Source organism: Hemicordylus capensis, chromosome 6 (assembly GCF_027244095.1).
Source record: "Hemicordylus capensis ecotype Gifberg chromosome 6, rHemCap1.1.pri, whole genome shotgun sequence".
Classification (NCBI taxonomy): Eukaryota; Metazoa; Chordata; class Lepidosauria; order Squamata; family Cordylidae; genus Hemicordylus; species Hemicordylus capensis.
This window is the reverse complement of record NC_069662.1, coordinates 78,270,050-78,285,015: the sequence shown is the minus strand read 5'-3', so window position 1 is coordinate 78,285,015 and position 14,966 is coordinate 78,270,050. Positions and strand designations below refer to the sequence as shown.

General features: G+C 44.2%; 1 protein-coding gene across 9 annotated transcripts in view; it reads right to left on the bottom strand.

Moving 5' to 3' along the window:
- TNS3 (tensin 3) overlaps positions 1 to 14,966 on the bottom strand; it is a 420,724-nt gene that overhangs the window by 125,096 nt on the left and 280,662 nt on the right. For all 9 annotated transcript variants that reach the window (XM_053262003.1, XM_053262000.1, XM_053262001.1 and 6 more), the window contains 3 exons: positions 14,446 to 14,575; positions 12,037 to 12,102; positions 5,606 to 5,710 (listed from right to left, as the gene is read on the bottom strand). In XM_053262003.1, the coding sequence (XP_053117978.1) occupies positions 5,606 to 5,710; positions 12,037 to 12,102; positions 14,446 to 14,575 (301 nt within the window). The remainder of the gene's footprint in view (positions 1 to 5,605; positions 5,711 to 12,036; positions 12,103 to 14,445; positions 14,576 to 14,966) is intronic.

The following is a 14,966-nucleotide window of genomic DNA, read 5'->3' as shown; positions in this document are numbered from 1 at the left end:
GGCATGTCTCCTGCTGGTAAATAGTGGTATCCTTTTCACTGTCCTTGTTATGCAAGCACAATGAGTACACAGGGGACTGTGGAGATTGGAGCATTCTCTGAAACTCCACGCAGCTTCGTAACCAGGGGCGTAGCTATAATTGAGCAAAAGGGTTCAAAGAACACGGGCCCCCAGCTCCTGAGGGCCCTCCAGCTCCATCCCTCCCTATTTTCTCCATTGTCTCCCTCACTCTGAGGGGCCGCCAGAAAGAGGGATGAACACGGGCCCCCCTCCCCTAGCTACGCCCCTGTTCGTAACCTTCTTGTGGGGGCACAGCTTTGTTGCGCTAGCACAGTGTCAGGCTGGATTTCAGCCTATGATTTTTTTTAACATTACTCCTACAGTACATTTACCCTCCATGAGTAAGGTGATACTGTAAATCAAATGCTGAACATCAACAAAAGCTTTTCTTCCCTCACTTGCCCTAAAGGTATTGAACTCTAACTGCCTGGTCTTTAGCAGAATTAGGTGAGTCTAGGCCAACTAGGATCACTGCATTTAGGCACAGCTTTGGTAGGATCAGGCTGCAAGCCTACAATCCCCAAGTGCACTTACTTAGAACCAACTGACTCTGAAATCAATCGGACCTGCTCCTGTGTAAATGTACCAACTGCTTGCACTAACTTCTGGTGGAGCAGAGTTTTAATAAGAAGAACTGATATGGCACACACATAAGCCCATTGTACTAAATAGGCTTAAGTGGGGACTCAGAGGGTTATTAATGCATTCCAGTCACTCATGAGTCAAAGTGGTGGGGGAGGGAAGAGTGTTCCTTTAAGTATGTGGTTATGCAAGTATTAAAAGGGTTTAGTAAACACACGCAGCCAAAAGGTGAGAAAATCTATGTGTTTTTCTACACCTCTTGAAAAATACTCATGTCAGTCATCCAAGAACTGGTGATATTTGAAGCACATGTGAGGGGAGGCCTTCTTGATGCAAGGATAGAATGCACACCTTCCAAATTCACAGCTCTCCCTTCTCCCATACAGCAAGAGACAGAAGCATGGGGGCGGGGGGAGGCTGGAGTGTGGATCACTTGGATGGCCTTTCTCAGTCCTTCTTTTGAACATCTGAAGTGCCTCAGAAAGACAGAGAAGGCAGGGAATGCAAACCAGAAAAATAGGGCAATTGACCTCCATGCACATGTATGCAGAAGGGCTTCGTTCCCCACTCAGCTTGTGGTGATGTGCTGAAGAGTCCAACTTGTGGCTCAGAACTGTTTTGAAAAATTTGGTAACAAGGGCTAATTCTTTTTCCCCTCTCTCCATCACACACACACACACACACACACACACACACACACTTACACTTATACTTGTGTTTTGAGTAGATGTCAGACGGTATCAAATTTCAGCTTGTGATGATTGATCTGTAATATTCTCTCTTATACACACACACAGCCTCTATTTGACACTGCAACTGAACATGCATATCTAACTACGCCTGAAGGGATGTGCCCAGGGCTTCAAAGGAAATTTTCAGAAAATGTAGTTAAATAAAGAAAAAGTTGAGTTGGAAGAAAAAAGAAATTGCTCCCCAAAATTCTTCTCTGTTTATGGATGTTGAATATTCACTTGATATGTTGAATATTCACTTGATTCCTCTGGATGTTTCTTATTTATCTACCAAATCCTTGTCACCCAGCAATATTTGATAACTGACACAGAAATATATTCAGACAATATTTGATTGGCATACAAAGTCATTTAGCATTTGAAAATATGAGATCTGATCAACATGTTTTCATATTTGACAATCAAGAAATATCACCAAAACATCCATATTTTGAGAATACAAATTCATATTCAACATTTGAAATGCAATTCCAAATATGGTGTTTCAAATTTGAGAAAGTTTAAAATGTTTATATACATTTTCATTTCAGTGCTAAATTCAGGTCTCTTTGGAAAGGTCCATTGCTTTAACCCACAGAAACCTTTTGCTTTCTAAAGCGAAAGAATCAAGTTTACATATAGACCTACCAGAATCTGGAACAACTTCTATATACTACACAGACAAACACAGACTAAAAATCCACCAGCCTAAACTTGCACACTGTTTACAGTATCTAAACAAGTATTTAAAGCCACAAATTTCTATAGTAACATCGCTTAACAATGTTTCCAAAGGGGCTGTGTGAGAGGAAACTAAACATCTCTCTAATCTTATCTATGCCAATTCAACTGTACTGGAGGTTAAAATAACTAGCATTGATGTCTTGCTCCATGATATTAGTGTCGTCAAACAGCAACATTCTATGACATATTAAAACATAGATTTATTTATTTTTTTGAAAGTATCCATGGAAGGTAATACAAATGAAGGAAAACATAGTAGGCATCCTTCCAAATTGGCATAATGAAATGCCATAATTCAGTGTTTTTGCTTTAGTTGCCAAATGGGAATGAAGGGGGAAATGTAGCTGTACATAGTATTTTGGATTTAAAAATAGATTCCTTGCCGTCTGCCAAATCTCTCTCGCTCTCTCTTTCAACCAACTCAATACATAGTGCAGGAATCAAATCCTCAAGTTCATTGGTCATTCCCAATCTATACTTCAGCCTCACTTACCAGAAATGGCACTGACCTGGCTGTTTTTGTTGGTAGGCATTTGCATTCCTTCCCAGGCACTCGAACTAAAGCAATTTTGTCTCAAACCTAGAGTTTTGTAATACCGAAGGAGCCCTCTGGGAAAACAAGTATTTAACTATGCAAGAGGGCACCTCCCCATTCAGCAGCTATTTACTTTTAGTTTAAAAGGAAAGGAAAAATTCAAACAATAAATGTTCTAGAGGGGGAAAAATAAAACATCAACTGTCATGGGGGAATTCCAGAAAGCCAGCTGTTACTCACCTGGATATGCATCTAAATATGCATATGCATCTCTAAAGCATCCTAGCAAGACTGAGGGAGAGTTTCGAAAGACTTGGTTATCAGTATGTATAAGACAGGCCAGATTTTTTTTTTACCACCACTGCCAGGAATAGCAGTGCAGCAGCTTAGCAAAAAATTGTGCACTTTGTGATAAAAGCACAAAACCATGTACTGTATATACCAAGTGTACCCTATGAAGCTCAAATTAAGACAGGGAGGCACTCCTAATATTGTACCATTTAAATCCCATTAAATTCAATTGGGCTTACTCAGAGTTGAGACTATTGCAACTGCCTCCCTATCTTAATCTGAGCTTCACGTTGTACCATTGTATATATCAAGGTTTGTGCTTTGATCATAAAGTGCACAGTTATAATTCATATGGAAGCATGGCTGCTTCACTATCATACTTTCCACTGCTTATGTTATAGTGGACCTCCTTTTTTAACTGCAAACATCCCTTTGCTACCACATATTTCTTTCATCATTTCGTCTTTCCAATTTTCAAGCATTGTTGAAAAGCCCCATCTAACAAAGACTATGTATGTCACTATTCTGTGCAAGGATGGGAAAACACAGAGAATATAGTACTGGAAGAAAAAACTAACTTCCTAACAATTCCAGCTTTTATTTATATATTTTTAAATAGAACGTTTCTAGCCTTTTTGGTTGCAAGGGTTTACTTGAAAGTGCAACATCCATTCAGGCTTCTACTCCTTGCTCCTTCCCACAACTAATAGAAGCAGCATAAATTATGAAACACAGTACACACCACAGAATGAAGTATGTAAATCACAAGGATTTAGGCAAATTTGCTTAATTAACCAAATGTATACAAATCCAGAGGGTTGGCTTTTCTTGGAACTTTAAAACAAAGTTTTATTTCTGAGAGCAGCATATAGCCCTGTACTTGTGATTATGCATCTTTGCTAAGCTACTGTAAGAAAAACAAATTAACTCATGAAAGTGGCAACACTTTTGGCTAAGCCATGAACAACAGGGGGCAGCACCAAAAACTAAGTGCCCCCCCCCCCAATAGTGGCTGAGTGCTAAAATATATGTTTATGCCAAAATCCCAAAATCACAATGAGGTCATTCACACAACCAGCCACGAACAGCAGAGCAGGGGAGGCTGCTTAAGCTTTCCTCCCCTCCCCCAGATGAGAGATGACTTGTTTCTGGGAGTGTGGACCTAAGTTGGGCGGCATGAATGCCCAACTGAGGGAGGATTTCAATGCACCAGGCTCCTGGCACAGTGCATTGAGGGATGCCAGAGGACTTCCTCCTTTGGCTTCCTGCCCTGCCGCTCGCAATGGCACTGCCCGTGTGCCATGGCAAGCAGCAGAGACAGTGTGTGGGGGGGGGTCATGGAGGCAGGAGCATGCCTCCCCACTCCGTCCCCAGAGTGTTTGTGCGCACGGCCTTTCTATAGAAACATAATCGCTTTAATGGTACATCTTTTACTAATTTCGAAGTTTACCTTAAGTTTAAATAGTATCCATGACTGTATTTTGTTTTATTGTGTTTTAGTATTGTTGTATTGGATATGTTTGTTATTTCTATTTCTGCTGGCCAATGGCTGTAATAAAATTGATGATGAATTAAATAGTATGCTGTATCTCCCCACCGCACTGCACATCATGGTGGGCACTGACAAATAACACAAATCAGCTCTTGGCAAGTCAGAGAAATGTTGGGTTACCTGTGGCAGTGCCCCCTTGTTGCCAGCAAGCAAGTCTGGCAGGAAGCTTCAGTAGGGATCAGGCTCTATCCCATGACCTGCACTGGCCTAATGCAATTCTTCTTTTGCTGGTCTGGCTGGCTCCCTGTCTAGTTTTGGGGTGGTTGTGGCACACGGGCCCAGTATTCCATAGTCAGAGCCACTGCTGCCTTGAACCATGGTGTAGGATTCTCCACTTGAACTAATGGGGAGGTGAGCTTTTACTTTGCCTCCTGGATCTATTTAAAAAGTGGGGAGGGAGAGGGAGACTGGTTTCTGGAATAAGTTGGCATTGTAGAGTTAGTAGAGTTGCAAACTGGCTAGAAATTATTGGCAAAATATGTTAGACCACAAGTCTTAAGATAACAAATGAGACCATTAGTAATTCTGTTAGTACATAAGGAAACATGCAAGAAAAGATCTTAACAGTTCTTAACATTGTTTTCCTTGCAGGAATCAAAGGAGATATCACCTCCTGCTGCTTACAAATATTTAACACAGTATATGATGTGCCTAGCTTCAAGATCTGAAACACAGTGATTGTGATTAATGGCAATCTACAATACAAATGTATATATGTTTTACAATACTCTTGTGCCTCCTTCAAATAGCCCTTGTATTATATTTTTGGAGGGTGTTATTCTCTGCTGGAGTTCCCTACCTTGCACTCCTACCCCCCCCCCCAAATTTCCACACACACCAAGAATTTCTGGGATCCCTTTGGAAGAAGGAAACACTATGAAAACCAGCTTGTGTGTTCTGTTCTGCACTGCACCTCACAAGAGCAGCACTCAGAAATCCCTCCACAAGCTACCATGTGAGACTGGTGTTGCTCTTGAAAACAGAACAAAAGTGTTTCTGAAGTTTTTGCCCTATATTTTTTTCATCCTTCTAGTGTCATGCTGCCATGGGGGAGTGGACAGGATAAAAAGCACTGTCTCATTCTAAGCTTCCTCTCCTGACAAAACTCACCTTCCCCATCAGGACTCATGTTTTCATAAGAATCCCAGCGAATCAATGGATCAGAAGTGTTGTAGTCCACTATCACCCCATGGTCATTCTGCAGGTGTTCACTTCCTGAAATAGTAGAATAAGAAATCTTGGTTAAGTATCTCCACTCAACTCAGCCATCACCTTTAGGCAACTTGCTTTTCTGAGCTTCAGTTCATCATCCAAATGAGAATGATTCAAGTGTACAAAAAAACCACACACAAAAACACAAGGTATATTCCACCAGGAACAATACCACTTCAGACAAGTGAGAAGACTCCATGTTTGAATTCTCCTGCACATCAAAAGTTCTCTGGATACGAAAAAGCTAGCATGTCAATGCAAAGGCTTAAACCCTATGCTAGCTTCCCACATGGTGGGGGGAGGACTTAAACATACAAGCTCCTACCTGTAGTCTGAAGCTGTGCAATCCTCAGAGGAATGCACCACCTGCTTTTTTCAACACAGCTGAAACAGCTCTAAGAATAGCAGTCTTGAAAGGCCACCTTTCAGGATGCAGAAAATGAACCCTGGAAATCAACACTGGAAACAAATTTTGTGGGCCAACAGCCTGATTACATTTTGTGATGGTTAGGGATATGGTTGTTATGTTATGCCTACATAGTGAATGGGATCATATAAGCTGGCAAGGGGGCAAGGTTTATCTGATTCCAACCCATTTCACAGCAACTCTGTTTGCTACACTGAAAGGGATGTAGGGATTAGGGGTGTGCACAAAACCGGCTGGCCCGGTTGGGTTTGAGGCCGAACCGGCCTCGAACCCAACCGGGCCAGTTTGGTCCGGCACTCCCTCGAAACCTCCCCCCCAGTTTGGTGCGGGTTCGGGGGGTTCACGGACCGCACAGTCGCCCAGCCCCCAACATGGCAGCTGGGTGAAGGGCGAAAACTGGCCGAAGAATGCCCCAAACGGGGTAAGGGGGTGATTTAGAAGACCGGCGGGAGGAGGGGAACCTCCACGGACATCCACACAAACCGCCTCCAGGAACTCCCCCGAGGGGAGTAGAAGGTAAAAAACACCATTGGCAGTCCACAAACCCCCGAACGCTGGGGGAGGTTTGGTCTGGGACCGAACCAGTTCGACGGTTGAATCCCCAAACCAAAACGTCAAACCTCGAACCCCCAAACCTGTTTGCACATCCCTAGTAGGGGTAGCAATTGTTCTGAGGAACAGGACTGTGAGTATGAGCTAAAGCCAATCCTCTTCCTGCCCTATCTCAGGCCATAGGAGTTCCTCAGGAACTGCACTTTTATATCATGCCGGGCAAATCCTGCTGATGCAGGGCTCCTTCAGGCACTTCATTCCAGGAAGAACACATGCACACCCCTCTCCCACAGGGAGAATATAAGGAGCTGGCTGAGCTGTACATATCTATCTGAATGTGCTATCTCCTGGCTGTAGATGTAACATTCTTATTCTTTCTAGGGGCACACTGGGCACCAAGGAGATACTGAATCCAATAAGCACAGTGCAGCCCATTTCATTTTTTAAACTTTCTTGTCATAGTGAGGGGGGTACTCAAGGAACATAGAAACATAGGAACCTGCCATATACTAAGTCAGGCCATTGGTCTATCTAGCTCAGTATTGTCTTCATAGACTGGCAGCAGCTTCTCCAAGGTTGCAGGCAGGAATCTCTCTCAGCCCTATCTTGGAGAAGCCAGGGAGGGAATTTGAAACTTTCTGCTCTTCCCAGAGCGGCTCCATCACCTGAAGTCCTAAAGTGCTCACACTTCTAGTCTCCCATTCATATGCAACCAGGGCGGACCCAGCTTAGCCAAGGGGACAGGTCATGCTTGCTATCACAAGGCCAGCTCTCCTCAAACTATATTTTGCACAGCTGGTGGTTGAACAGTCACACAACTTTTCTTAAAGTAAAAAACAGCTACAGGAGACTGCCAGTTTGACTAGAGAAACAGTGGGGTGGAGATAGGGCTGCTTTAGCCTTTTTCCTTTCTGTAGTTTTTCTGCTTGAAATTTCTCTCCTCTCCATCCTCAGCTGCATTTCCACCCTTGGATAAATAAAATCCCATATCCTGCACCCCGCCCCCCTATGGATAGAAAACCAGCTGAGGGTGATTTTGCATGGACAAACAATGAGAAGGAAAATGGCTAAGCAGTCTCGCTCCAATTCTCTCAAACTGGCATCCTCCTGGGAGACCTGTTTGTTTAAAAGCAGTTGAGAAATAATTCACATGCGATTCCTAATGTCTGCCACAGCCCTCTGTAGTGATCAGCCATCTCTCCCCTAAAGCATTAACCAGAAGTGAACCCTGTCCTGACTGACAGGCTGGTGAACTCCAGGGGTTCCGTTTATAAGCATACCAGGTAGGTGGAACCTAGAGAGCTGTTGGGAGGAAGGATAGTTTCCTTGTGAGGAAGAAGGAGGCTGGGGATGCCGAGCAGAACATGTGGCCATGGAATATGGCTGCAGAAAGAGGATGGCTGCAGCTCTTGGAAGACAGAACTGCAGGGTCTTGATTCTCTACCAGGGTTTGGTGAGTCCAAGAAAAAGGAAGCCTGGGCTTTTGGCTTCAGGAAGTTTAATCTACGGAAAAGTTTGTTTAATCAGATTTTGCATTAGACTTTCTGTGTGTGTGTGTGTGTGTGTGTGTGTGTGTGTGTGTGTGTGTGTGTGTACTTTGTAGATCCCTGAAACTGTTCTAGAATTGTTTACCTGTAACGTAACTAAACTCAGAAACACTAGCCTTCGCCCATCCAGCCAGGGTGTTGTAAAAGAGTCTGTGAGCTTTTTAAAGGTGCTTTTGTGTCTTCCTACTTCCCTGTTCCTTGCAACTGGGATGCTTTTTGAAGTATTCTTTTAACCATTGAGTATTTTTACCTGTAACGAAAAGCTGGGAAAGCCGCAGATGGAAGCAGTCTGTGGCATTTGAATAAAACTGTTTTTCTTTTTGTTCTTTTCTTTTACAAGCATCTTCTGATTGGATTTTTATCTCAGGAGAAGGGGGGGTTAAAGGGGGCTTTTTGTCTGGTGCAAAACACTCCTCAGTCGGTCAACAGCTATCAGTTATGTAGGCTTGCATATGGAAGGGGTTTTTTGTACTTTTCAAATAGCAAAAGAAAGAGTTTTCCCTGGAATCTTCACCCCAAGCCAAGGGAGGGTCTAGCTCTATAACAGAGAGGGGTGGTGGTGGCAGTCATTTTTGAACCTACCAAGAATCACAGGAAAGTTTTAAGAGTAGCCTTTGCCAGAAAGCTCTGCAGAGATATGTCAGCATTTCTTTCCCTCATGTGAGCTTGCTCTGAGACAAAGGCTATAATCCGCTACACCCTCATACAAGGCTGAGAGATCTCCTTGGAATGCAAAGTGAAAAGGATCACAGTGCCATGCTAATGAGACCTTGGACCTCATTATATCTTCAAGCAGCAGAATCCTAAAGATACCAGACAGTCCTGCAATAGGCATAGCTCAGGCAAAGCACAGCAGATGCGTTGTGTGCAGAAAGTCTCAGGTTCAATCCCTAGAATTTCCAGTTAGGGCTAGAAAATACTCTAAAAAGTCACTGTCAGTCAGTGTAGACAAAATTGGGGTAAATAGAGTAAGGGTCTGGTTTGGTATACAGTGAGCTCATTCTCATGATCCTATGAGGGTGTGCTGGAGGAAAGGCATGCTCCTAGCTTGTGCCTCCCTGATGACCAGAGCCTCCTTTGGGCTCTGCAGGTTGCATGCCAACACAAATGCCACAGCAGCATTCTCCATTGCTGAAATCAGGAATGAGGCCTCCACATAAACCACAATGCATTGCGGAAGCAGCAGATAGTACTGCAGCAGTTTTCCTCTCCCTGGCTCCGCAAGTCACAGGACTCTATGGTAAACATGTTTGCCAGCTGCTCGAGAGCAGTTTAAAACCACACAGCAGAACAGATGACAACAAAAAAGTAGGATGGGCTCCATTTTCCTCCTACCTTACTTTTAACCTGGGTAGTAGATCTGGGCTGCCCAGGTTTGGAGCTGCTGCATCAGGAGGTCTCCCGGCTTCCCAGACACCACTTATTCCAGGGTTAAACCTGTCCTACCCAGGATTCTGTGCTTGTGAACAGGCTCAGCAGCTTCAAAACTGCACTACCAATATATTAAATAACTAACAAATTAAAACCTTCACAATTAATGCTTTGACTTTCCACTATTAGCTTGTGAAGAGCTGGCACTTCTACTATTTCTGTTTCTCAAGGTATTTGTTAGCTGGAACCTCTGGGAATTTTTGCTTAGTGATCTGTCCCTGCAGATAACATAGCTATTAAATCAGCTCTGGAGTTCACCACCTGGTAAAAACACAAATCTCAAGCCTCCCTGAATGAAAACAGAAGCAAAATTGAATAGTTTTCTTTTTAGTGCTCTTCTTATGCAACCTTGTTTCAAGTAAAACATCAAGGGCTTACTTTTTTCTTTTTCTTTTTAAGATTATCCACACAAAGCTTGGATCATGCTGGAGAAATTAAACTCCCCCCGCCCCCCTTTACAGTTTCCCAATGAATTAAGAGTTGCATGCTAAGACTACTGATCCCCAAGCAATCCAGAAGACTTTAAGTGAAGTTAGAATATTGCACACGGAGATTACAACTCAAAAGGCTATGTGTGGACTTCTACTCATGCACGAGGACTTCAGTTCTCCTATTTCTATCAAGCTCCTCATTTCCTCCTAAACGTTTCTTTCTGTAGGAGTAGGAGACTTCTGATGCAGTGTGGAAGGAAGCAGTAAGAAGGCAACTGTTCAAGCCCTCATGCGCATGAGTAAATGCTTTAGGCATATGTAGAAGGTTCTTTGGACCCTAGCCTGTGGTTGCAACCAACAGTGGGTATTGGAAAGAATCACCCCCTATGATAGACCTTAAATTCTGGTTCCCTTACATCCTGAAATGAAAACACAAAGAAAATTCCCTTCACCAGCTGTACTTATCCAATGCAACCTATAACATCCAACTGAAAAACATCACAATTACAGTCCAGAAAAAGTGTCAGAAATAAAAAACAAGAATTACTGAGATTGAAAAAGGATCACACACACACACACCCCCCATGTCAATATTTTGTTGAACCACCTTTTGCTTTAATAACAGCCTTGAGTCTGTTGGGATACTTCTCTATCAACCTTGCACATCTAGACGGAGCAATATTTGCCCACTCCTCCATACAGAACTGTTCAAGTTCGGTCACATTGGATGGTAGGTGTTGGTGGACTGCTATCTTCAAATCTCTCCACAGATTTTCTATGGGATTTAGGTCTGGGCTCTGACTGGGCCACATGAGGACGTTCACTTTTTTCTCCTTCAGCCACTGTGTGGTCAATTTTGCTGTGTGCTTCGGATCGTTGTCATGTTGAAAGGTGAATCTTCTGCCCATCCTCAACTGTCTGGCAGAGGGTAGCAGGTTTCCTTCCAGAATCTGATGGTATTTTGCCCCATCCATTTTTCCTTCTACCCTAACGAGAGCCCCAGTCCCCGAGGCAGAGAAACACCCCCACAACAGGATGCTGCCACCTCCATGCTTCACTGTAGGTATGGTGTGTTGTGGATGGTGAGCTGCGTTGGATTTACGCCAGGTGTACTGTTTGGTGTTGAGGCCAAATAGTTCAATCTTGGTCTCATCTGACCATAAGATCTTTTTCCATTTGGCAGCAGAATCTTCAAGGTGCCTTCTGGCAAAGCTCAAATGAGCTTTAATGTGGCCTTTCTTGAGAAGTGGCTTTCTCCTTGAGACCCTCCCGAACAAGCCACATCTGTGGAGCGCTCGTGAAACTGTTGTCACATGCACAGAACAACCACTCTTTGCCATGAAGTCCTTTAACTCCTTCAGAGTGGCCATTAGCCTCTTGGTAACCTCTCTTACCAGTTTCCTCCTTGCTCTTCCATCCAGTTTGGAGGGCCGACCGGATCCAGGGAGGATAGCAGTCCACCAACACCTACCATCCAATGTGACCGAACTTGAACAGTTCTGTATGGAGGAGTGGGCAAATACTGCTCCGTCTAGATGTGCAAGGTTGATAGAGAAGTATCCCAACAGACTCAAGGCTGTTATTAAAGCAAAAGGTGGTTCAACAAAATATTGACATGGGGGGAGGGGTGATCCTTTTTCAATCTCAGTAATTCTTGTTTTTTATTTCTGACAGTTTTTCTGGACTGTAATTGTGATGTTTTTCAGTTGGATGTTATAGGCTGCATTGGATAAGTACAGCTGGTGAAGGGAATTTTCTTTGTGTTTTCATTTCAGGATGTAAGGGAACCAGAATTTAAGGTCTATCAAAGGGGGTGATTCTTTCCAATACCCACTGTATATGACCTTTCTTGGGAGTAAACTCAGATTCAGTGTAACTTACTTTGGAGTAAACACGTATAGCATCAGGCTTTAAGACAAGTTATTTAAGAGCAATACTCACTTTTGATTTTCTCTGGGGATCCTGAAAACACCATTTCAACCTTTCCATAATCAGGAAAACGATCATCTGGAAAGGCAGAATCAATGGTTTCAAAAAGACTATTTCACAGGGAACAGGAGCAGATATAGAAATAAAGATTTGATGTTATCTTGAATGCAATGCTTGATCCCTTTAAAACTCTTTCTATAGCTTATACAGTCTTGATATTTTAACCTAAAGGGCAGAAAGTTTAGCAGCTTTTGCCTAAAGGGCAGAAGTTAACAGCTTGGCTACAGAACACACTTTGAAAACAAAAAGAGCCACAATAGACCTCAATATCTATCCACTGATATTTTGCCAACAGCAGTTTGTGATTGCTGTTTAAAAGGGAAACAATTATCATCTATAATGTCAGAACCTTGAGTGAGAAAACTAAGGGCAGAATCCACCAAGAAGTTATCCTGAGGAAGCACACTGAAGTGAACAGGCAGCACACAAGGTCACTCAGTGCACTTCTGGAGACAAACTGGTGGGGGGTGGGGGGGTGTTCCTGCAAAGTTGAAAGTGGGGTGATAGAAATATTGTTGCTTATAGACAGTAAACTCATTTATTTTATTCCACTATTATCTACGATCAAAGAGATTTCAAAAATTAATATAGTACCTCAAAAACCTGAAAATTTTTGTTTGTCCCAACACAATAGTAGGATAAAGCGGGAGTGGCTTGTTAATGAAGCAGTGTGAGGCGACAGCCTCAGTTGGTGTCTCTGCAATGAGACAATTCATGTGGGCATCCTGCCCCCTCCCTCACCGCCCAGGTGTCACCTCACCTGCCTGCCCCTCTCCCCCATTACCATGGAGATGGATTGTTAACTGCAGGTTTGGCAGCAAGATTGAGGAGGAAGAGCTCCTTCCTTTCTCACAGAAAGGGATGTAGGGATTAGGGGTGTGCACAAAACCGGCTGGCCCGGTTGGGTTTGAGGCCGAACCGGCCTTGAACCCAACCGGGCCAGTTTGGTCCGGCACTCCCTTGAAACCTCCCCCCCCCCAGTTTGGTGCGGGTTCGGGGGGTTCACGGACCGCACAGTCACCCAGCCCCCAACATGGCAGCTGGGTGAAGGGCGAAAACTGGCCAAAGAATGCCCCAAACGGGGTAAGGGGGTGATTTAGAAAACTGGCGGGAGGAGGGGAACCTCCATGGACATCCACACAAACCGCCTCCAGGAACTCCCCCGAGGGGAGTAGAAGGTAAAAAACACCATTGGCAGTCCACAAACCCCCGAACGCTGGGGGAGGTTTGGTCTGGGACCGAACCAGTTCGACGGTTGAATCCCCAAACCAAAACGTCAAACCTCGAACCCCCAAACCTGTTTGCACATCCCTAGTAGGGGTAGCAATTGTTCTGAGGAACAGGACTGAGTATGAGCTAAAGCCAATCCTCTTCCTGCCCCATCTCAGGCCATAGGAGTTCCTCAGGCACTGCACTTTTATATCATGCCGGGGCAAATCCTGCTGATGCAGGGCTCCTTCAGGCACTTCATTCCAGGAAGAACACATGCACTGTCCCTGAGGTGATGGAGAAGGGCAGAGGAAGTGCACAAGGGAGGCAGCACTAACCACACCCATGTCAGGGGTTTGGGCCAGCACTAGCTGCCACACACACACACACACACACACCCTGTGCCCTTCCTCATTGCCATGGGTAAGGGTTTTTTTCTCACTGCTCTCACTGCCAAACCTGCAGTTTAAAATCCATCTCCACAGCAATGGGGGAAGGCAGAAGGGGTGCATGAAGGAGTCGGCATTGGCCCTGCCCCCTGTTACTCCCATGAGCAGTTGTAGCCAGCAGCACTTGGGCCTTGCCTTGGGTAGCACTGGCACCGGCGCAAGATAAAGGAAATTATCATGCTACACCACAGGCAATCAAGGCTCTGTCATACCACATCCAACTCTCTTACAAATTGGAAATAAACAATATTATCAGCAATAATATCAGGAATGGAGCCATTTTGTCTCCATTCCTGAATGGTCAAGCTCAGGGATAGGCAAGGTGGCCCACAGGTAGAATGTGGCCAATGAAGCAATGTTATCTAGCCCCTAAAGGCCTTACCAAACATTGTAAACAATAAAGAGTTCATACTTTTACATTAGAACTTTTTGGATTTTCGTTGTGACATGAAAATGTACACATCAGCATGCAATGCTATGTCTAACCACCAGTGTTCAATTAACAGTAATGCCCCTTAACACTAGATGGTGCAAATTTTGTTCTTTATAGCTGGCCATTTCTGGCCCTGGACCACTGTCTCGACGACTTAGCACCCACCCAGGATTTCAGAAGCTGGCCAGAAGTTGGTATCCGTATCCCTTCCTATATGCACACATATGCACTTTATCTCCTCTGCCTTCTCCAAACACAAAAGAAACTTGCCTGTGCTCGCGTTATCCAAGTCCCCTTTGCTGAATATCAGGCCATGTCCCTGAACAGCACCTGTGTGGAACTGCAGGCGGAAAATGATATCACGGGTGGCAGATCGGTATTTTTTGTGGTAACACTTCAGCTGAAAGAGAGAAATCAAACAATGCAACTTCCATTATTCGTGCAGTCACAAAATGAAAGTTCTCCTTCAAATGTACTGTGGACAAGTGTGAGGTGCAGAGGCTCAAACATTGGTTTAGATTTGCAAGATGGGTGCTTCATCCAATAAGCTTGCTGGGTGGCTGTGGGAAAATGCCTATCCCTCAGCCTAACAGGATTGTTATAAAGATAAATGCAACGCATCGGTACCAAGGCCCATATCAGTACCAAGGCACACAAGCAGAAAGAAATCATCCACTAAGATTACTCTCAGAGGCTGGTTTTCAGGAAGCAGCATGCAGAATCTGGAGGTACTGCAAGAACTGGAAGCAGAAACTGTAGCTGCCTGACCCTCCTATCAGAATAAGCTCTAC